Source organism: Nothoprocta perdicaria, unplaced genomic scaffold (assembly GCF_003342845.1).
Source record: "Nothoprocta perdicaria isolate Ctin4 unplaced genomic scaffold, notPer1 scaffold_113, whole genome shotgun sequence".
Classification (NCBI taxonomy): Eukaryota; Metazoa; Chordata; class Aves; order Tinamiformes; family Tinamidae; genus Nothoprocta; species Nothoprocta perdicaria.
The window spans coordinates 1,386,915-1,408,185 of record NW_020454239.1 but is presented as its reverse complement, the minus strand read 5'-3'; the positions used below and the strand labels follow the sequence as shown (position 1 = coordinate 1,408,185).

The following is a 21,271-nucleotide window of genomic DNA, read 5'->3' as shown; positions in this document are numbered from 1 at the left end:
GCAAATCTTCCATGCTGAATTGGTGGCTGAATCCCGTCCTTGGACGTGCTTTATAAAGCGTGCGTACACACACCTAAGGACAGCCGTTAGCAACTGAAGTTAATTAAGAAGTGGAATTTGCAACATTTTGTCAGGTCTGGGGGTTTTGTTTTTTATTTTTCATGTATACCTTAATTTACATAGACATGTACCCTTAAAAGTATTTCTGTCCCCTCTTCCTTTTGTTCTAGATATTGTTTTCATTTTAATTCTTAAAAACTGATGGATATCAAATATCTAACTAAGGAGGTAATTAACCTTTTAAATATTTATTAGAATTTTTCTGTAATATTACTGAATTTATAAGATCTTTAGCAAAGATTTTTGAGCAATTTATTAAATACAATGTTTCTGTTTACTGCACTTTTTGATAATAGAAGGTAGTGAATTTTAAAGCCATGGTTCTTGGCTTCCATGCACTGCTTTTATACCCTCAATCCAAGGAATATATATATATAAATAATTTTTTTTAAACAGCAAACATACTGTTGTCCTAAAAATGAATACAAACTTTACTGCACCATGGGTATATTTTCATAAGTAGAATGTTTAATTGCAAACACTATCAGGATAATTATAAAAACCTCTTGAAGCTACAATCTTATTTAAATATAAGCCATGACAATTTTATTTTCCCCTGTTGATTTAAGCCACTTTTTGATATTTTCCAAAAAAAAAAAAAAGTCACTGTTAAATTTGTATGTATTAACTTATACACGATGCTAGGAACACGTTCTACCTATTATTTTGAGTTTAATAGTTTGATATATTTATGCAAAACCATTTAGTTGACACATTCTCCCTGTTGACTAAATGTTGAACATAAAGAGACCAGAATAAATGCTGATTACAAACCAAGGCTGGTTCGAGGATTAAGCACATAAACGTCAACAACCTCGTTGAGTGATGTACTCAAATTTCTGTAAATAGGCGCAACTTTAAAGGCGATGATACTGTACATGTAAAGTATATGGCGTGTGTTATGTGTACAGTACGTGTAAATTCCTTTTGTAGCCACGACGAGCCGCAGGCCATCGAGGACACGAACGTGGTGGCATCGGACAAACCTTTGCTAATGATCTTGACCCCGTCACTGCTCACGTCCATGGATCTTCCTCCCCGCTCACTCTCGCCATAGCCTGCTTATACTCGATTTCTTATTTTATTCAGTCCCGGAAAAAGTATTTTGATTCATTTTGTAAATACAACTGTAAAAATAAGAGATTTAATGTTGTCTTTTAAATACTCCAATTTTCATTCTAATATGAATGTTGTTATATTGTACTTAGAAACTGTACCTTTAATATTACATTACCTTTATTAAGTGCATTGAACACATCGATTTTAGATGTGCTTTATGTACTGTTATCCTGTAATAAAACTTCAGCTTCTAATGGCAAAAGGAACCGGCCTCGCTCCTCTCTTGGCGCCAGCGCCGCCCCCCGCGCGCCCGGGGGGCTCTCACGGGGCGGGGCCTCACGGGGCGGGGCCTCCCGAGGCACCGCCCACTGCACCTCCCCTAGGCCTCCCYTCCAGCGCCGCCGCGGGGCTGAGAGCGCCCCCGCACTAAAATGGCTGCTGCCGCGGCCGCTTCAGGGCAACGCGGGGCCGCGCTCCCATTGGCTGTCCCGCAGCACCTGACCGGGCGCGCAGCGCTTATTGGCCCCCGCGGGGAGAGCAGCCCGGCCTGGCAGCGGCGGCTGTGGCTCCGCGAGGGGCGGAACGGCGGACAAGATGGCAGCCAAAGCGCCGCTGCTGAGCTGGTGAGCGCGCCTCCTTCCCCCTGCTCTCCCTCGTCTCTCCGCGCGGCGGGGAGCGCGACGAGCCGCGGAGCTCCCGCTCCGCCCCGCCCCGCGCCGGCGCCGCCTGGGCACGCGGGCGCCGCGCGCATGCGCACGCAGAGGGCGGGGGCGCCATCTTGGGCCGGTGCGCGCGAGGGCGGCGCGCGGCGCTGAGGGGAGCGGGAGGCGACCGCGCGGGCGGCAGCGCGGGGCGCTGTGATCGAGTCCTGGCCGCGCCGCGCGGCGAGCGGGGCTTAGAGCCGTGTGCGAGTAGGAGCCTCTGTCACGAAAAATTAACAAGAGGATTTCGTTTTTGAAATTTTTGCTAAATTCACCCTGATGTTCGCTTTTGGTTGAGTCCTACCCTCTGAAGGTGTGCTGCTCTGTCAGAGTCTCTCTAGGCATGTCTAGATTTTATTCTCTTCTGGCAATGAAGTCTCCTCKTTTGGACTGTGAAGAACATACTCGTTTTAATATTAAAGATGAATAAGAGATTTTGTTTTAATGTTGAAGACCAGTAGGGGTTAAGCAATGTGTAAAGAGCCTGGAGATAGATAGTCTGCAATTTTGTATATATAATTATGTTTTGTGCTTCTTATGGTCAATATTTGYCCTTTAATCCATTGTGTATCACAACCTTCTTATTTTGTTTCATTTTTGTTATCAGGGATGTTTTGCCCAAAAATGGTACTGAGGTGTTTTTCTCACRAGAAATTTATGAAAAATACTCGTTAGCCCCAAGCCTCTCTGAGCTGTGGACTCTGTCGAACAGGTACTTGCTGCTCCGCTCAARCCTTGCGCTGTTTGTTGCCCTCTGGATGGGGCAAGAAGCTCCCTGCTGGCCACCCAGCCCTGGGCAGGTTGGGCTGTGGCCTCTGGTCTTCTCRGTGGGTTGGGCTTTGGGTGGATTTGGGGTTTTTTCTGCTGTTTTTTTACATATCGGAAAAGGAGCAAGTTTGACAGATACTCTTAGGTGGCTGCYTTAACAGCTCTGTAACCCCCTGACTAGACCTAACTCTCCTGAGAAATCTGTGCCTTGCTGCCTGTCCGTCTTACCTGGCTTCACAGGAGGCTGCCAGCACTGTCCACCTTGAAATCCTCTTTGCTCGAACCTTCAGGAAGCAGCTGAAGTTGGGTCTGTTATCATAGACCCAACTCTGCATTAGCTATGGTGGGGGCATACCACCGCCATTAATTATGTAAACTACATAATTTATTTCCTGAAAAGTAGGGATTGAAATGCTGTAGACAGTAATTAYATCAGTACAGATGTCAGTGTTTGTTTGGCATGGTGCAGAAGTATAGTTTGCATGCTACCTACTGCATTGCAAAAAACTGCAGTTTTCAGTTTTTTTTTTTTTTTTTTTAAAGCTCATTAAGCTAATAGGGAGGTACAACGAAYGAGCTGCTTCTGGTGGACCAGAGTTCATAGAATTGAAAAATGGGTCAGGAAATCGATGCAGCCACTGTGTTGTGAGTGCCAGACTTCAGTGTGTGCAGAAGTAATCTATTCTACAGGGGAATTATTCTGGTTTTCTGAACCATCACCAAGAATGTGAGTTTTAGGGGAATAACTGTCTGCACCACGTGACTCTGCCTGTCCCCCATCTTGAGCTACAGAAAGGAGTTCAAGTCATTTTCCTGGCTCCTCTCTGTTGGAGTAAGGTCCCTGAACAGGCGGAGGCCCACAGTCCTCGTAGCTTGCTATGGGCAGTCTGGATATTCTTGCACAATTCCCCTAAATACATTCAATAGAGCATTTCTAGGCTGAATGACTGCAGTTAGGAGTGCATCTCTGTTCTGTTGTGTGTGATAAGAACAGATTTCTAAGAATAAGTTGGAAAATGCTGGTATTGGGGTGACTGGCTGTGAGTGGAAGAMGAGAAATGAAACCTGTTGGGACAAATATAGAGGGGGGAAAAAAAGGGGGCGAAAAAAAGAAAAAAGAAAAAGCTGCAGCAAGTTTCCAAATTTGTATATTAGGATTTCTGATAAATATTTACTAAAGTGAATGTCCTTTCACCGTAGAAGCTGTGAAGGAAGGTTGCTGATAAAATGAAGGAGAAAAATTTAAGCCGTCAGCTCAAATAAAGGATAATGCTGTAAATATGGACAGAAAAGCTCTGTCAGATTATTTTGGTTTGCACCCTGATGAAGGCTGTGACAGCGCTGCATACTGGAATGATCTTGATGTGCTGCCATTTCATTCAGTGCTGAATATAGCCAATTTAAGCTGCTAGAATGCCTTGACGTTCCTACATTGGCATATCTGAGTCAGCATTTTTGTGCCGCTGCAGCTTAATTAAATTTGCCAGTTTGTGCCACAAGGATGGACATATTCTCATATTCAGAGAGACAGCTGTGAAGTATTATTAAGAACTGTGGACGTGATACTGTTGGGTTTGAATAACACTTGAGATGTTTTCTGCTGCTGAAATTGTATTTTAAAAATATGCTTTTTCCAAAAGCTCAGCAGTTAATGGTCATTTCATTAACCTTAAGTCTTTTCCCTTCTAGGGACATAGGGAAGAGCTAATCTGGCCTTCATACACTAGAGTTGTTTGAAGAATCAGAATTATAATGTGGCTACTGCGTTGTTTTTAAGGCTGCCACCTTGCCCTAGCCCAGTGTTATTTGGAAATTGTTTAGAATTGGGATTTTTGGCATTGTTTAGATTTGAAAACAGATGCTGAGTGTTTTACTCTGCTCCCAGAAAAATCCTCATCAAAATCTGAAGCTTATATTGTAAGAATAATTTTAATTTCCTACTTTCACATTAAAACAAAGATTTTCTAGTGAAGAAGTTATTTGCTGTCATGACTTTGCTGTGTAAGTTAGACCTTTCTGAGTACAAATTGCTTCTGACTACAAAACATCAGTGGTTAATGAGGAGGGTGTTCCAGAGCAAAGAATTTGAATTTCATTTTTATCTTGTCACCTCAATATTCAGTATGTAGACTATTATATATGCTATTTTGTTTAAAAAAAAAAAAAAAACAAGTCAAGTTCAATAACAGTCCTCCCCGCACCTCGAAATCAGCAGCAAACCTGCTATTGGCAGTAAGAGTAAGTGTCACTGGCGAGGTAAAGTTTCAGAACATGAAAATTTTTATGACATAGAGTAGCAGTTGGAAAAATACTATCTCCCTAATGGGCATTTTGCTTTATTTGAAGTTTGAGATTGGATAAGTGTTGTTATTCTGGTAAATATTCATGCTTAAGTGAAAAGTATAAGTTATTTTCATTAGTTACCTTTTTCCAGACAGGCAAACAAAAATGTAGAGGTGCCAGTAAACACCTCAGAAGACAAACAGGCCTGCAACGTGCAGGCGGCAGGTCCAGTGGAGGTGAAGACCAAACCTACAGCTGATGATGAACCATTTCCAGAGCCTAGACTCCCCTATCCATTTACCTCTTGTTTGAGTGAGAAGGAGCAAAGGACATACTTACATCTGATGACTAAGTTCTCTAAAAAACCAAATCATTTTCAAGTTAGTGCAGCAAGTCAAAGAGAACTATTCACATACATGGTAAGTGTTATCTATGTGTGTGTATATACTCATATAAACATTAAAGAAAAAAAATACCCTTTCTGTTGTTACAAGAAGTAATAGGAACATAGCAAAATTCTTTTAAAATTAAATTTGTTCTGTTTTTGATCTGTGTTCCTAGGAGCAATAATAAATGTTTAAAGTATTCAGGATATAAAGTGGAAATTGTTTTGTTATTCAAAGGGTTTGTTGGTTTGTTTGTATTAGCAGTGATGTTCTAAACAGATTGCTTGCAGGAACTGTAGCAACTCCAACTCTAAAGGTGTGATTTAAAAGCAAATCRAGCAAAAAGTGTTAAAAATTTACCCTAAATTAATATGACATGTACCACTCTTACTATGTTAGAAGGTGAATACGTGTTTATGTGATTTTTTTTTGACATCATCCTGTAACGGGAGCTTTCCTGGCTGGCGYATGGGGAGACCTGCGTGGGGACCTTCTGCACTTGCCGCGTTGGAGCTCMCTKGGGGAGAGGAACAGGCTCACGCTTGTGGCTTGGTCTAGCAAAAGCATTTAAATAGCAAAAGACTGTTTCCTGTTGGTTATTTGCCTGTATCAGTCATTTTAATTGATTCCTGTATATGGTAATTAATTAGCAAATATTTTTCAGCCACTGCATCRGGTATCTCATGTTTCTTCCTCAGTAATGTTAGCACCTTTTTTTCGTGCTGTAACAGGGCAATATCTTTCGCAGGCTAATCAGCACCTATTGTAATGCTGTTACTAACAGTGTCATTTCTTATAAAATCAGAACTTCATGGCCTTGTAGCTCTATCATGTAAACTTGCTCCAGCAATGTCTTGAAATGTTTCTTTTGTTTCACCAATACACAAGCAACAGGAAGTTCTTCTTGAAAAAAWATTGTAAATGCTTTGTTGAATTTGGTGAAACTCTGAACACATTCAAAGATTTGCCAAACTGAGCAGCAATTGAAATATGTGCTCTTCATACTTGGAGTACTATTACTTGGAAAATTTGTTATAGGCAAATAGCTGGTATAATGGATACCTAGTAACATTTTGTCTAAAGTGATTTTTTTTTCCCCCTAGCAAATGAAAGAATTAGTAAACACTGAAATTGCAGAGTTTATGAAGTTTGCCCAAAATGCTGCAAAAAGCTGTGCCCAAGACTATGATACCATCTCTGAAGATGCACGACTTTATACTGAGGTAAGTGGCAACACTGAGGTTAATTTCTTCCCTTCTTAAACAATCATAGTGAAAGCTACTGGTGGCAGCTGATGTTCCCAATAGATAGGTATTCTTTACAGAAAGCACATGAATTGTAACTATTGCAGTTGCAGGTTTTTAATTAAATTATTATGGAAGATGGCAATGCATAAACTGTTTTTTTCTTTGTTTTTACATTAGAAATTATTAAGTGCTTGTGTTCGACATGTACAAAAGTATCCTGAATTTTATACACTCCAGGAAATCATAAGTATCATGGGAGGAAAATTTAACACACAATTGACCTTCAGACTGGAAAAAAATCTTCTTGTAATGGTAATACTTGACATATACCTTTTTTTCAGGAGTATTTTCAAATATGAGTTATATGTGGATTGCATTATGCAGAGCTGCTTTTTCATAAGCACTATTCAGTACTTGGGTTAGTGGTTACAGCTTGTAATGAAAATGGAGTAAAAAAAGTTAAGCTATTTTGCAGTAAGGCTGTAAATCTGTTGCATTATTTGTTTACAATAAAAAAAGATTACATTAACATGTTGTTTTAACTATAATATCAAATTCATAATGTGCCTGCCTAGTTCGTCATATTTTTTCATTATARAAAGTAAAATTTGGGGGTAAGTATGATTCCAGTTGAAGATGTTTTCCGGTACCACTTTATTTTGTTCAGGGTACGGCAAGACGTGGTGAGACACAGTTCCCTGCCATGCCTGTTCAACTACCTGTAGATTATGAAACTGTTTCCTCTATTATTACTCCAGAAAAAAAGGCTTCTGTTATGCACAATGTGAGTAACTTTTTTTTTTGGTGTCATTATGTCATTTGTTTTAGAGTATTTTTAATGTAGTTGCTGTTTTTTGTTTTACTTTGGTATTATTTTTTATTTAATATCATGTATAATAATCATACTGTCTTCAAAAAATGCAATAGCATTAATTTTTGAGCCAATATCCCTAGATAGGGCTTCCTCTTTTCTCTCTGTGAAGCATTAGAGAGATTCTTCAATTAGAACAAACTGTCTGCAGAATCTAGATTATATTGTGTACTGTAATATTGTTCCCTTTAAATTTTACTTCAAAGCAAAGACCAGAGCTGGCCTGCAGTCCCATTTTTCTCCATCCTCTATATTCCTATTCAGCCCAGTATTTCAAGTCAGTGGGGRTGAATGAAAAGATATATGCCCATCCATGTAAAATGTTCTGTTTAAGAAAGAAATCTTAATGATAGTAAGAAATACATTGCCTGTGTTAGCAAAAAATTGCCCAAGGTAAGCTACAAGTGTCATAGACACCATTTTGGTCTTGAATCATTGTGTTAGTTCTATTCCATTTCATTGTTAAATACGAATGTTTCTGTGTTCCTCCACAGGGAAAAAAAATCAATATATCGATTAGTTTTCTCTTTTAGTAGAATTTTTGCTCTCTGTTAATTTAAAGACTTTGTTCATATATCAGAAACCAGCTTTTCAATAGGGAAATTGTGACTGGAAAGGAAGTCCAAGAATGTTGCTTCACAACAGTTATAAACAGCTATAAATGTTACATCTTTAAGCAAAGAGTATTACTGTTGTTGTCTGAAATGACAAAATTAAAATAAAATTTAAAAAAAGCCAGTTGTTGGTTCAGTCTTAACTAGACTTCAGTGGYTACTACCTAGTCTGTAAGAGGATCTGGAATATGAGTGTGTGAATCTCTTTTCCCCCACTCCCACTTTAATGGGACCCTAGTCCTCTATCCTTTGTCCTCTGTCCTCTGTATTCCTGGTCATCCCAGTAATTCTAATTAGGAGGAATATCTCAAAGGTAAAGTATGCTGCAAGGTAGATGCAGACAAAAAAAAATAAGGGAACCTTTTTGCCTTTTCCCCTGTTTTTCAGCTCTAGCAGAGTGATGGTGTTTGGGCATTTGTATGCTTGGGACTTTTTAACTCATGTTTTCTTTTATAATTATATATATGGCAGTCCATAAGTGTCTTTTCTTTAAAAAATGTGTTTTTGTTTTCTGGTTTAGGATATTAGTTCAGATTCAAATGCAGAAAAACTTGCTTTGAAATACTGCCCTCAAGTTGTTCTAAGTACTCAGTCATTATTTGCTTTACTGAATAATCATGGAGTAAACTACAAGGAGCAGTGGGAAGTTCCAGTTTGTGTTAAAATGATCCCTGTTGCAGGTATAGTATGCTTTCATGTTACAAAAATTGTGTTCATCCCTTTCAATTAATTAATGCCTTTCAATTGACACAAGAGCTTAAAACAGTAAAAAAAATCTGATTCTTGAACAGAAAAGCAAAATGTTTGAAGCTGTTCAAGCTAAGAAGAACAATTCTGAAACTTTATTTAAAAAAAAAAAAGTAATGAAAACTTTTTATTTTCCCCTCCCTGGAGCTAAAGGACCAGATTATGTCATAGAGCAACAAATTTTTGTTGAAAATTGGTGGAGGATGCGTTTCCAAATGCGGCAAAAAAAATATTTTGAATGAACTGAATAACTCCTCAGAATGTTATACTTTTGTCAAGCACCCTGTCAGGAGTTGTAATAGAGAACTTCTGTTATTTTCCTCCCACCTATTTCTTTGCTTAATTGTAAGATTTTCAGATAACAAACTACTTGATAGCAGCTAACAAGCTGAGGTTTTTTTTTCCCTACATGAAATAAAACAAAATCTTAGTTATCTTTAGTGATGACTGTGATTCCTTTTGTGTCAACTTGGTAGATTTTAAGCCTAATTTTTATATCCAAAGTTACCATCTAAGTGTCATACAGATCATATTAGCACTGTGTTGTGTTTCTGAAAGGGTTTTTTCATTCTCCCTTGTAACTAACCTTTTATATAAATTTCTTTCCTACTTTTTTTTTTCTTAATACAAAGCAGGATTAATATGGGCCAGATGTTCACAATATGCCACAGGCCTCTGTATAAGCTTGGCCAAGGTATCTCTGTTATTTCTGAGTGAATTTAATAATGATTCCTTGGTAGGYGTATGAAGATGTAAACAATACACAATGGGCCAGTAAAGCCTAGAGAACAAATGCAAACTATAGCCATCTCTCTCAGGCTGTGACACTTAAAAATAAATAAATTAAACAATTCCCTCAACATGGTCWTGCGTATAAAGTTCAGTGTACTCTAAAAAAAAGACTGAAATGTGTTCTTTTAAGATATTTGATATGATAATGAAATAGAATACTGAATCCTAAATTATTTTATAAATTTTACATTTGGAACTGTGCTTAAAATGCTATTGTCTGTTAAGCTGTTCTGTTTTGTTGCTGCAGGATCATAATGATTCACATTATATCTAGGTATCTATTTTCTGTAGTTAATGAAAGGATAGTATTTCATCTCTTGTATAATTATGGAATGAATTTGAATATAATTGGAATTTGGAAGAGTAATTTATTATTTAAATTATAGAATATTCTTTTTTTTTCCCCTCTCTTTTGTGTTGTTAACTCTATTTCTTTCCATTCTTTAAAAGACAGCAAACCAGCTAAGGTGGTTTATGTTGACTCGCCTCTCCTTAAAAAAGAAATGACAGTAAGAGAAAGGAACCAAATCTTCCATGAAATTCCAATGGACTTCCTGGGAACTAAAAAAACTTATGTATCAATTTCTGAAGTATTGATGGACAAACCAGTTGAGGAGAATAATATTCAGTGGGATGTAAGTAGCTTCACTTCTTTCATTTAAAAAGAAAAAAAAAAAGAGAGAGAGAGAAAGAACTAGAAGTTAGTTTTACAGTTCTTTAGGTTTCTCCTGGATGACTTTCTATATTTGACTTATGTCCTCTCTTTTAAAAAAAAGTCTAGTTTCTTGAAATTCTTCTACAGCATCTTTTCAGCTTTAATTTTTACATCATTAAAATATATTTTAACTTTTATTTAGCTGGAAATAGCTTTACAAGCTTCATTTCTATTTTGAAAGACCTTTTTAACTTCTAGAATTTAAGATTTTCCACTTTAAATGCAGGGTGGTTTGTTTCTTGATTCATTTTGAAATTTATTTTCCCTGTCTGTCAACCATCCAGATGTAAGCATTAACATTTTTGTGTGTTTTTTATATTTATTTTTTGTGTGTATGGCTAATATGTTCTATTGTTTCCTCTCCTCCCTGTGTTAAGATTCCTTCTGATACCTATCAATGCAGGAAGATTGCTGTTCCAGATGACCCAGGGATGGATTTTGATGATGATGTTACAGAGTTAGAAACTTTTGGAGCAGCTGTCAAACTCTCCAAGTCTTCTAAAATAGAAAATGCTTTTCCTAAAGTTGATRGCACTGATGCAGTTTTGTCACGTGAGCTAAAAACAGACAAAACTACAATAAATAATGGAGGCRAAGAGGAAAGAAACACAGTTTCTGAGCAAGGATTTTCAGTCAGCACAATGCATCTTCCATCAGTTGGCATTCTGTGCTCCACGCTTGAAGAAAACRCGTCTCATAAAAGCTTTCATGCAGAGGAGGAGGAACTGAAGAAAGCACAGCATGTCATGACAAAGGAAGTATCCGACAGTGAAACAAAATTAAATATATTATCTGATGCTGTTTCTTTCAAGAAAGAAAATGCTGCCCCAAAAAATAAGAGTTGTGTTTCTTTGTGCAATAGTGACACTGATGAAGATTGCTTGATAATTGATACAGAATGTAAAAATACTGATCATTGCAAATCAGCTGTATCAAATATTATTTCCAATATCTCAGCAGAGACTTCCAAATCTCCTTCCTCCATCCATACCCCATCCGAAAGCATGGCTGATTCTTCAGATAACACCAATCAGGGGAAGAACGCTTCCAGAAAACCTACAAGAAGGTTGTCCAAAGAATTTGATCCTGTTGGACAGATTTTAAAAATGCAAACTGAGCTGCTCAAATCACCTTCCCGAAGATCTCATGAGCAGCCACTAGTGAGCTCTGATAATTCTAACTCTGCMCCAACCAATGTGCCCGAATCTCCAAAGACATCGGTGATCTCCAACCCAGAAATGGTGCCAGGCCCTGCCTCAAATCCCAACAGCTCGTCTAGAAATACTTGGACGTGGCTTTTCCAGGGAACGTCAAAGAGTAAGCAATCTTGTTGGTTGTGTAAGGAGGAAAACTTGAAAATTTACATAAAGTTTGAGAAGCCTGTTTTAATTCTCTCCTCTGGAAGACATACTAATAGTACCTTTTCTATGTTTGTTCAAAGATGTTAGTTTTTTGGGTTTTGTTTCTTTTAATAGTGTATTTTATGTCTGCATAATACTGTTTTCCCTGTGTATAGGGCATACTTATATCTGTTCATGCACAGAGTTAARCACAAAATATTATTTTGCTATAGAAAAATGTAAGGGTTTTATATACAAGGATTTTCAACAAGGACAACTGCTTGTAGATGGAAGGTGTTGTTTTTTTTTTTTTAAAGTGTGGGAGCTCTGGATGTTTTGTGCTATAACTTTCATTTCATTTAAGTGAATATGTTTTGCTTATTTTAGCAAAAAAAAGTGCTTTTATAGYACTACTGAGTTGCTAGTGCCCAAGTTAAATCAGCCTGTTAGCATCCTGTTTAAAGCAAAATAGAGAAAAACAGGTAATTTGATACTGGAATGAGTTACTTTTCCTCTGAAATTCCAACTTTTTTTCTGATTAGGATATGTTATGAATACAAAGCCTTAAATAGGTTGATGTGTATTCATTATATATTTTTTCAACTGTTYCGTTAAAGAATGGCTGTAGGATGCAGGGACCTGAAAGTATGCATGAAGGATGCATACCTCCCTGAAAGTTGCATTTTGAGATCTAGACTGAAGAGTTGAATATACTAGTATTGAAGTTAAAGCAAATTCACCCTGGAAATACCAAGTCAGCCATTTAAGTGACTCTGAAATGGTGGCAGCTCTTAGGGCCATTTGCTGAAAATGAATGTCACTTTCCTTGTGCTCAGTGCGTCCTCACTGTGACCTGAAGTCCAACTTTTGAACTCTATACAGTCTTAGAGTGCCGTAGCTCTGCTTGCCCAAGAAATATAATGATTAAGATAAAATATGTGGGAGTACTTAATATACTCTTAYAGTGGAGTATTTCCTTTTTGATTTATTTTGAAATGCATAACAATTGAACTTTTGTGCCTAATGGGGTAGGGATCCCACGCACTCCCCACCCTCCCCGCCAAACTCTGATCAGACTTAAAAAAGAATAAAATAAATAAAAAATCTGTCTACTTCRGGAGAAGAAAAAGCAAGTCATTTTTTTGGTGAAGGCTACAGATCTTTTCTGTTTTATCCATTTTCCTCAGGAAAACTGCCAAATGAACTTGAGATGCTTGTTGAAGACCCTTCAGAGTATACAGCACCTCAGGATGGCAACCTTGTATATAAACTATTCAGTTTGGATGATCTCTTGTTACTTGTACGTTGCAATGTGCAGAAAGTAAAGACAAGGCCACGAACCAATAAAAAGAAAACAGCTCAGAAGGTAGAGATCTTGCTGCCAGCCCTTATTTATCTATTATTTATGCTTTTGTTTATTTTTAATTAGTGTGTTCAAATAGAACACTTCCTTCAACAAACTACCATTATTTAAGTTATACTGAATATCTCTGGAATTAAAAAGAAGGCATAATGCATTTCCAGTCCTTTATAACGYTTGTGTTAGTCTTTTGGTAATTAATATATTTGAATTGTAACTCTTCAGTGTACACCTTCTTGAGTAAATATTTGCTGCAGGAAGGAAAGCAGGAATAATTTGTGATTTCTTTAGCCTCATTTGATTAGAACAGATAATCAAGTGTGATTCTGCATTCCTTACAAGGACCACATTACAGTAATAAGCATGAGTAATTATACTAATGCCAGTCTGAACTATTCTTAAAACTTAATGTACTAATTAGGTTTGTGGCCTAAGGCTTTGAGATTCTTCATGACTGTAAATACTTCAAAGCAGAACTGAACCTTGGTATCATACCTAGTTACACAGAGAGATATAGGACAGAGTGAACTGCAGAGGATGCATTTCAAAGAGGCCCCTTCGTTCTGCTTTAGGAGACTGCATGGAATACATCCTTGCAAATTGTCTTAAGGAAGAAAAAGTTTTAATTGAAATTAAGATAACCCTTGTTATATCTGGAGATGAAAAGTCTTCTGAATGATTAAACAGATTGGTTTTGGTTTGGATTGGTTTTCCTTGCCTGCAAAAATCAGAATTGTGGTAGACATGCATACCTTTTGAGGTGTTTCTGCTTTATTAAAACAGAAGTGTGTCTTTATAGCTCTTTGAATGTTTGCCAGCATTTCCTGCACAGCAGTTTATTTTGAAGAAATAGCATCTCTGTTAATGCTGATCCATTGCTTATAAATGGCTTTGAATAGCTACTTAATTTTTTTCGGAGATCTCGTGTCTGTTGCTTTTCAATATTASTAATTTATTTTATGTCTTTCTCCTCATGGATGAGGGATAGTACATCCAGTAGTGTCCAGTTGTAAAACTATCCAACAGTAGTATTTGCATACAGCTTCAAAWATTTTTGAAGTACTTTACTAAAGGAATAACTGTTCTTTTTTACTAGCAGGAGACTATCTTTTCTAGGAAAGATTGAGATGTAGATTAGATAGAAAAGCAGGAGGATGAGAGCCTGTAGAGGTGCAAGAGAAATCCTGTTTGTGTGTTGTTGTCTCCACTAGCCTGTGCTTTTATGAATAGTCATAAGCTGAGTGCTTCATTTCGAAAATTCGTTTTGAAAATTACCTGCTGAAAGCTGACTTCGAAGCTTTCAATGAGAAGAGTGTTAAGTTTTTGCCTGATAGTGTTAAAACACAAATATAGGTTTTGATTTGAAACAGGATTCCAAATGCTAAGTTCTGACCTGAAATTCTGATTTGAAATTCAACTTCTGACATAGAGCATAAATGACAGGATGCTATTAAAGTAATAAGTAATTACGAAGTATAACACCAATTTTTCTCTAAAATTCCTGAGGAGGGCAGTAGAGTATAAAAATGTGAACTTCAAAATAATGTATTTTTATGGAGAAACATCTTTAGCTTTAAACCTGTTATTAAAGTTTGCTGAGGTGTGTACATGTATACACAAAGTTTTTTCCATTTCATCTTTCCTTATATAGAGTTGTATAATCTTCAGTTCCTCTTAGAGATTTCATCTTAAGTGGTGCGTTATACATGATCGGGGGAAAAGTCTTTGCTGCTTGAGCTTTAGGGGAAATTCCTGATGTTTATGAATTACAAGATATAATTCCATTGTGCAAATACTTTTGGACATTAAGTGGTCCTTTCGCCTGTATTTTTGTTTTTGTAGCCTATTCCATTATTCCTGTTGCCAAAACTAGAATATCAAGGCTATTACGGTGTGGAGGCCCTTACAGAAAGTGAAGTATGTCGACTGTGGACAGAGAGCATGTTGCATTCTGAATGCACGTTCTGTGTTGGTAAGTTTGTGTCTTTTTATTTATTTTTGTTCTAGAAATACATATGTATCTTAGTACTCGTAGAGTAACAGAAGAGGAAGCTACTTACCACAGATGTATTTCATGCATCCTCCTCACTTCTTTTAGTTTTATAAATTTGTTTTTCACTTTTTCCCTAAGTTCGTATTGTATCTGAGATTCCCACTGGGCATCAGTGACACTATTTCATGCTTAAGCGTGTAGTAGCAATTACTTTCAAGAACTGCATTTATTTTCAAAGACAAATATATTTGTAAGCCTGAATTTAGTTCTTTTRAAGTACCCCTGAAATACCATTTTCTAATATCTGATCTGAATTGAAACATCCCTGTCAGAGATGGCTGTGGTAGCCTTTGTCCTGTGGCACGCAGCAAGTGGAAACAAGAGGGAAATAGAATCTATGAATGGAAAGGAGTTTGCATTCAGTAGAAATTAAGCAGGAAGGTACAGATATTGGGTGAAAGAGATGACAGTTCTGAATCAGAGCATAGAAGATAAAAAGTCAATAAAGCAGAGATAAAAAGCCTAAAATATTAACAGAAAGGTATCTTATTGCAAGTGATATTTTGTCCAGAAACAAAGCATAAACYGGGCATGCTAGTGATATATGGAGATTTTTAATAACAAATTTTCTATTAAAATTACAAACTGATGTTTGTACAATGACTAAGAACCTCAAAAGCTAAAATGCATCAATACACATATTCTGCTAACCTAGTCAAAGAAAATCATGCATAGAAAGACCTTTATCATACCAATAATCTGCTAATTAGCAAGATTTTAAAAGCCAAAATTTGCACTTGTGAAGTGGTATGCAAAATGCTTTTAAAAATATATTTGGCACTTGGTACAGAATGGGGGCAATCCTGGTAGATGAGTGTTCTGCAGCTGGGACTTCCTCACTTTRCTGTTGTAGAAAGATTGGTCTTGTTTTTGTGGTTGTTATGGCAGCAGCTGCAGCTTGTGGTTACCAAACCTTTCCGATTGTGCACTGAATTACTGTTCTTTWTATTTCTCAGAGTATTTTCTCTTATTTGTTAGCAGCTCACATCAAAATACTTCTTTAGAAATGCTGAGGTATTTCTATTGTAATTTTTACTTTCGGAGTTTGCCTATCTTAAAAAATAGAAGGTTGATGTGAACTCATAATATGTTTGGAACACTAGTTTTTTTGGTAGCATCTACCTTTATGTCTGCTGCCCWAATTTATTTTAAAGCATCTAAGTATAAATGTAATTAAAAAGTTTGCTGTTKCTCCTTCGTAGCCTCTCCCTCTCTCTCTGTGTTCCCCTCCTCCCTCCTGCAAAAATAAAATAATAATAATAAAAAAAAAACTTGAAGCAAAAACTGCATTCAGTTCTGCAGTTGTACAGTAATAAGCCCTAAACAAYGTATTTCTATGGAAGGAATCATAGAATAAAATTCTAGAGTAGGTAGAAGAAGCGCAGAAATTCACTGCAGCTTATACTTCTTTTAGACAGCCTTGCTGATGATTAACGTTTGCACAGTCGCACACAGTGTGGGGAAACAGTGAAGCTGTAGAGAGTAGGCTCTTCTGCTTGTAAACTARAAGAATGCAGTTCTATCTAATCTTCCATCAGCAGCAGATACTTCGCATATGGCTTGAGTGCGGAAGCTCGAGTGCAGCTCATCCAGCCACCACCCCTTTTACAGAGGTTCTCAGCACAGGAGAAAGGAGGTAGAGGGAGGCAGAAGTTGCTCTGAGATTAGCAGTCACCGGGGTCACCGTGTGGGACAGGAGCACATATGTGGCAGTCGTGAAACGCTGTAGAGCCCCAGGCGGGTGGCCTTCGCTGGACTCTGTTCTTGTSCTGTGCTTGAGGGAGAAATGTCAGCAAGATTGAGAAATGCTGGTTTTTCCTGCAGTGACTGTCAGCTCTTGAATGTGCTTTTTACCTGCAACAAAGCCAGCGGTAATGGGCACTCCCAGCCTGGGGTGGGGTGGGACTACTCTGATCACTGTTAAAACCTACCCATTGCAGGTATGCAGGAAGACTCTCACCAGCCTCTAATGCTGGCAGAATATGCGGTTTATTTCTGTGGACAAATTGGAGGCAGGTGATTTTTGGTACCACTGTGTGCTTTCTAGTAGAAATAGATTGAAAAAAAAAGATTGAAAAAAATATTGAAGTTTTAAGAGTGCAGTAAAATGTCATTTTTAAATTGCTCTGAAAAACACCTCAAATGCTCATCACAATGATCTCTTGCATTGCCAAGTAAGAGTGGGTGGAAAGTTCTTTGGACTTTGCTCCATGCCCCGTAATCGTCCCGTGTCATTCGGTGCTGCACGGATGTGTGTGGCCGAGGGAAGGATCTCGGTGCTCAGCCCAGTGACTCAGCGGTGCTGCCAGCTCATCAGAGGAGAGGGAAAACGGATGTGAAACTGTGGCCTCCTTCATAGTTTGCAGAGTGCTATAATGGCACATTTGTGATTTCTTTTTTTCTCTGTGTTCTCAGAATGAACTGATAGTGTGCTCAAATGTAGAGGTATTATCAAGAAACAAATTTAGAAGTGCTCTCTTTTTGTTGCTAGTAAAGCATGTTAAGGCATAGTGCTTAGTTGTTGCTTTGAGGTCCCTTTCTGCTCTAGTAAGAAATCCTGCATTGGCAAAGGAAATAGACGCTGTGACGTGTTTTCAAAGGAAGGCAATTGCATTTAAATGGTAAGTGAAGTTATGATATGCTTTGCTGTATTCAAATGGGAACATTTTACCCCAAACACTGTTCTTATTTGCCTTAGGTGCCTAAGTGAAACCTATTGCAAAAAAAAATAGTTTACTTTCACTTGAATAGAGTAATATTAGCTTTTAAATAAAAAAGACTTGAAAACTGGTTGGAGAGAATTACTTACTGTATGCACAGCTTACTGAATGCCAAGCATTTTCCCTAAGTTCCTTGATGAATATAAGATACAGTTCCTTGATGAATATAAGATACAGCAATGCAAAATAGTTTTGAGTAGTTCATAGAATTTTCTCACTCCAAGTTTAGAAATGGAAAAGATGGTTATTTGAAAAGGGACTGATGAGGAGCAGAGACCACAAACAGATCCTTTTCTTTTTGCTTATAATGACTTATTAAAAAAGTTTTTATTTTGTGTTTTTCCCTATAGGCAACAATGCATGTTAAAACTAGCCATGTAATCTTGCACAAAATCCTGGTATTAACAAGGGTAATAAATACACAGCAGCTGAAAGAAACTAGTCATCCTCATAAGTAAAGCAACTACCTCCGTTATTGTGCATCATTTGCAAATACTTTTCACTGTACCAAGCTGTAAATGAGGAAAATTTTTTTTTCGCTTGCATTATGTTGACAAATATTAAATGATGCTCTTAGTATTTATTTGTCATCTTTTTTTTCCTTTCTTTCTTTCTTTCTTTTTTTAGGACGTATTGATGCTTTTACATCAAAGCTTATTATGCTAGAAAAGATTTCTCCAGAAATGCTAAGAGAAAAGCTTGTGATGATTAAGTGAGTAATTTTCAATATCTTTTTACCAATGAATTTGAGACTTTAGTACTCCTTGTAAGTTGCTACTTTTGTAATATTTTTTTTCTATTTACAGGCCTGCAAATTCATTAAATATACTTCATCATATCTTGAAGAAAGTTTCTGAGTAAGTGCTCCATTATTGCTTGCAACATTATTCAGGTGATCCTGTTTCTTCCGTAGAATGATTGTCTAGCCTGGCTGTTGTTTTTTTTGAGTATCTTAAAAGCTATTGCAGGTTCTTTCAGGTCTAGCATCGCCTAATGCAGGATCTCGAGAACGTGGTGCCTAGAGTTAGATTTTTGTTTTTACTACAAAAAGTTGCAGCCCTTCTCTTGCTGCTTGCTTTTCTTTATTTAGCTGCCCTCAGGCACTGAGTGGATAAATAATACATATTTTGCTACACATGGGTAGTTTTCAGGGCATGTTTAAATATTTTGTTGAACTGGAGCACAAATAACCAATACATGGGTGATAAATTAGTATATTTTAAATATATACATCATATGTAAACTAGTAGGTATCTATCACTTTCATGCGTTTTTGTCTGTAGTCCTTTTATGAAAGGAGGACTAATGTGTAAATGTATGAAGATACTTTCTTTGCCATTAAGAAATTAATAACTATCGTGTTCCAAAGGTCAGAAGAAACAAAACAATTTAAAGAGAATTTATATTTTAAATCTTAATTTTGGATCTATATCATTTCAGTTTGCAGGAGGGCTCTTACTTGCTGACTCATGCGGCAGGAGATTCATCAGTTGCAATCTATAAGAGTTCTCCTGACAAGGCAACCAGAGCATCCTATAACTTGCATAAAGCTCACGGCGAGCTGCCTGCTGTTCCTGCCAGCCTGTCAGTCCCATGGGTACCACTAGAGCCCAGCCTCCCTCTGCCCTATCACATCAGCCATGGAAGAGTCCCGTGCACCTTCCCGCCCGCACCCCCAGCGGCCACGTGGAAGCAGAAGGTCAGTATCACGCTGGTGGGAGAGGGGCTCCCTTGTTTTGAAGCAGACTTGTTCAGGCCATTGGGAAGAGCTGCTGTGTTGGGCTATCACCTTAGGGAGGATGAGACACTTCTTGGTGCACTAGGTCCACTGCAGGAATAGGAAGGCCTTTTTCCTGAAACTCATTCCAACTCTGTTTAGAATTAACAGAGAGAAAAGGCATGTTTTATGGAGATCTACCTCCATGCCAGGATGGACCTCTGAAGTAGACTAAATAATTCGTGCTGTAGAAATTGCACTTTCTCTTTCATGACCGCAGAGGGAGTCTAGGCAATTAGCGCAGTGCTAAACAGGTAGAAATTAGTTAGGTAAGGCTGAATTTTGCTTTCATTGTCTATTCAATGAGTATCTCTAGTGATCGCTTAACTCCATTCTTCAGTGTACCTGATATATACACCTATACACATTTATATATATATAGGTGTATATATATAGTGGAGGAGAGAGTGCTGCTTTGAGAAGAGGGCCAGTGAACACCAAACCATGGTACTTTTATCAAGAGAAACCCTGCAGGAGAGAGAGCAGGTGAGCAAATCGGACCCCAGAAAAAAGATTGTCAGAGCTTTTGTTTTATTAGATGTGGGATAATCATATAACAGAAAGCCAGAAGTACTCTTTAATGAAAATTGATACACATAATCTGTGGAAAGATCATTTAGGAATAATAGTGATTCTCTGCAACAAAAATAGACTTTCATTTTGGTCCTGTCAAATAGGCACTTTCAGTGCAATTCAGATGACTTCCCTGACATGCAGAAACTTAAATTCTCCTTGCAGTGCTGTTCACCACATAGTAAGACAATCATATCAACTTATACATACTGCTGTTTCTAAAAGAAGAGTAATATGTTACTTTGTGTTTGGAAACCTGGGAGTACTTGGTTTTAGGAAAATAAAACTTTTTTTTTGTTTTGGGCACAAACATACCATTGTGTGTGGCCATCTTGCACCTCTTTACTGAAGCTGAACAACCTCACAGAGCTTGTATGTTCTGCATTTCTTCACAAAGGCAGTTTAATCTAAAGTGCATTGCTTTAAATGTTTGAACATGAACTTCATTCCAAGCCTTGTTAAGTAAACATTCATATATCTTAAGTTACTAAGAACTTGTTTCGTGTTGTTTTGGGCTGTTTTGTGTTGTTATTGTTTTTTTAACAGCAGAGAATTTAGTATGAGAAGCAAAATTGTCTGCAGTAAAGAAACTTGTGTTAGAAATTCTGTAGAAAAATTCTTAGTATCCCAACCTGCTGTGCAATTGAAACTGGTGAATAAATGAGGCATATCATGCTTCAGTATTTTTGCTAAGGTGATACTCTTCGCTCTAAAGTTTTGAACAGGTAGAATGATATGTTTAAAGTGAGGAAAATTTCAAGCATTATTTTTCTACACGACTTGCTGATTTATATAAAAGCTGCACGCTAACAGCCTCTTTTAGTGGCCTGTGAAATGATTGTGAGGGCGGGTTGTGCGTTCTGGCCACATGCAAGCGTTTGTCCTGCCCTCACGTGAAGATTTAAGTGATGTGCCCATCACTTCCCTTGTGTGTTTTGGTGTCTGCTGGAAGGAATTACAGGTGCGTGGGCAAGGAAGGAGCAGGGGTGGTCAGATCCGCTGGGTGACAGGAAGACCAAATGTGCCTGTCACATTCCAGGTGTACCCCCTGTGCCTGGCTTGATCGACTGGAACTAGAAGGCAGTTTTCTGAAGGTAGCTGGATATAATTACGCTCTCTTTTATTCTCCTCCCCCCCCCCCCCCC

The 21,271-nt window shown here is 37.7% G+C and overlaps 1 protein-coding gene across 1 annotated transcript in view; it reads left to right on the top strand.

Annotated features, from left to right (window-relative positions):
• Positions 1 to 1,763: 1,763 nt before the first annotated feature.
• ICE2 (interactor of little elongation complex ELL subunit 2) overlaps positions 1,764 to 21,271 on the top strand; it is a 19,738-nt gene continuing 230 nt past the window's right edge. Inside the window, 14 exon segments of the mRNA XM_026052590.1 lie at positions 1,764 to 1,802; positions 2,488 to 2,592; positions 5,083 to 5,350; positions 6,421 to 6,540; positions 6,742 to 6,876; positions 7,232 to 7,348; positions 8,570 to 8,729; positions 10,039 to 10,223; positions 10,681 to 11,620; positions 12,831 to 13,009; positions 14,846 to 14,975; positions 18,404 to 18,488; positions 18,583 to 18,633; positions 19,217 to 19,475. Coding sequence (XP_025908375.1) covers positions 1,774 to 1,802; positions 2,488 to 2,592; positions 5,083 to 5,350; positions 6,421 to 6,540; positions 6,742 to 6,876; positions 7,232 to 7,348; positions 8,570 to 8,729; positions 10,039 to 10,223; positions 10,681 to 11,620; positions 12,831 to 13,009; positions 14,846 to 14,975; positions 18,404 to 18,488; positions 18,583 to 18,633; positions 19,217 to 19,475 — 2,763 coding nt within the window. The 5' untranslated portion in view covers positions 1,764 to 1,773.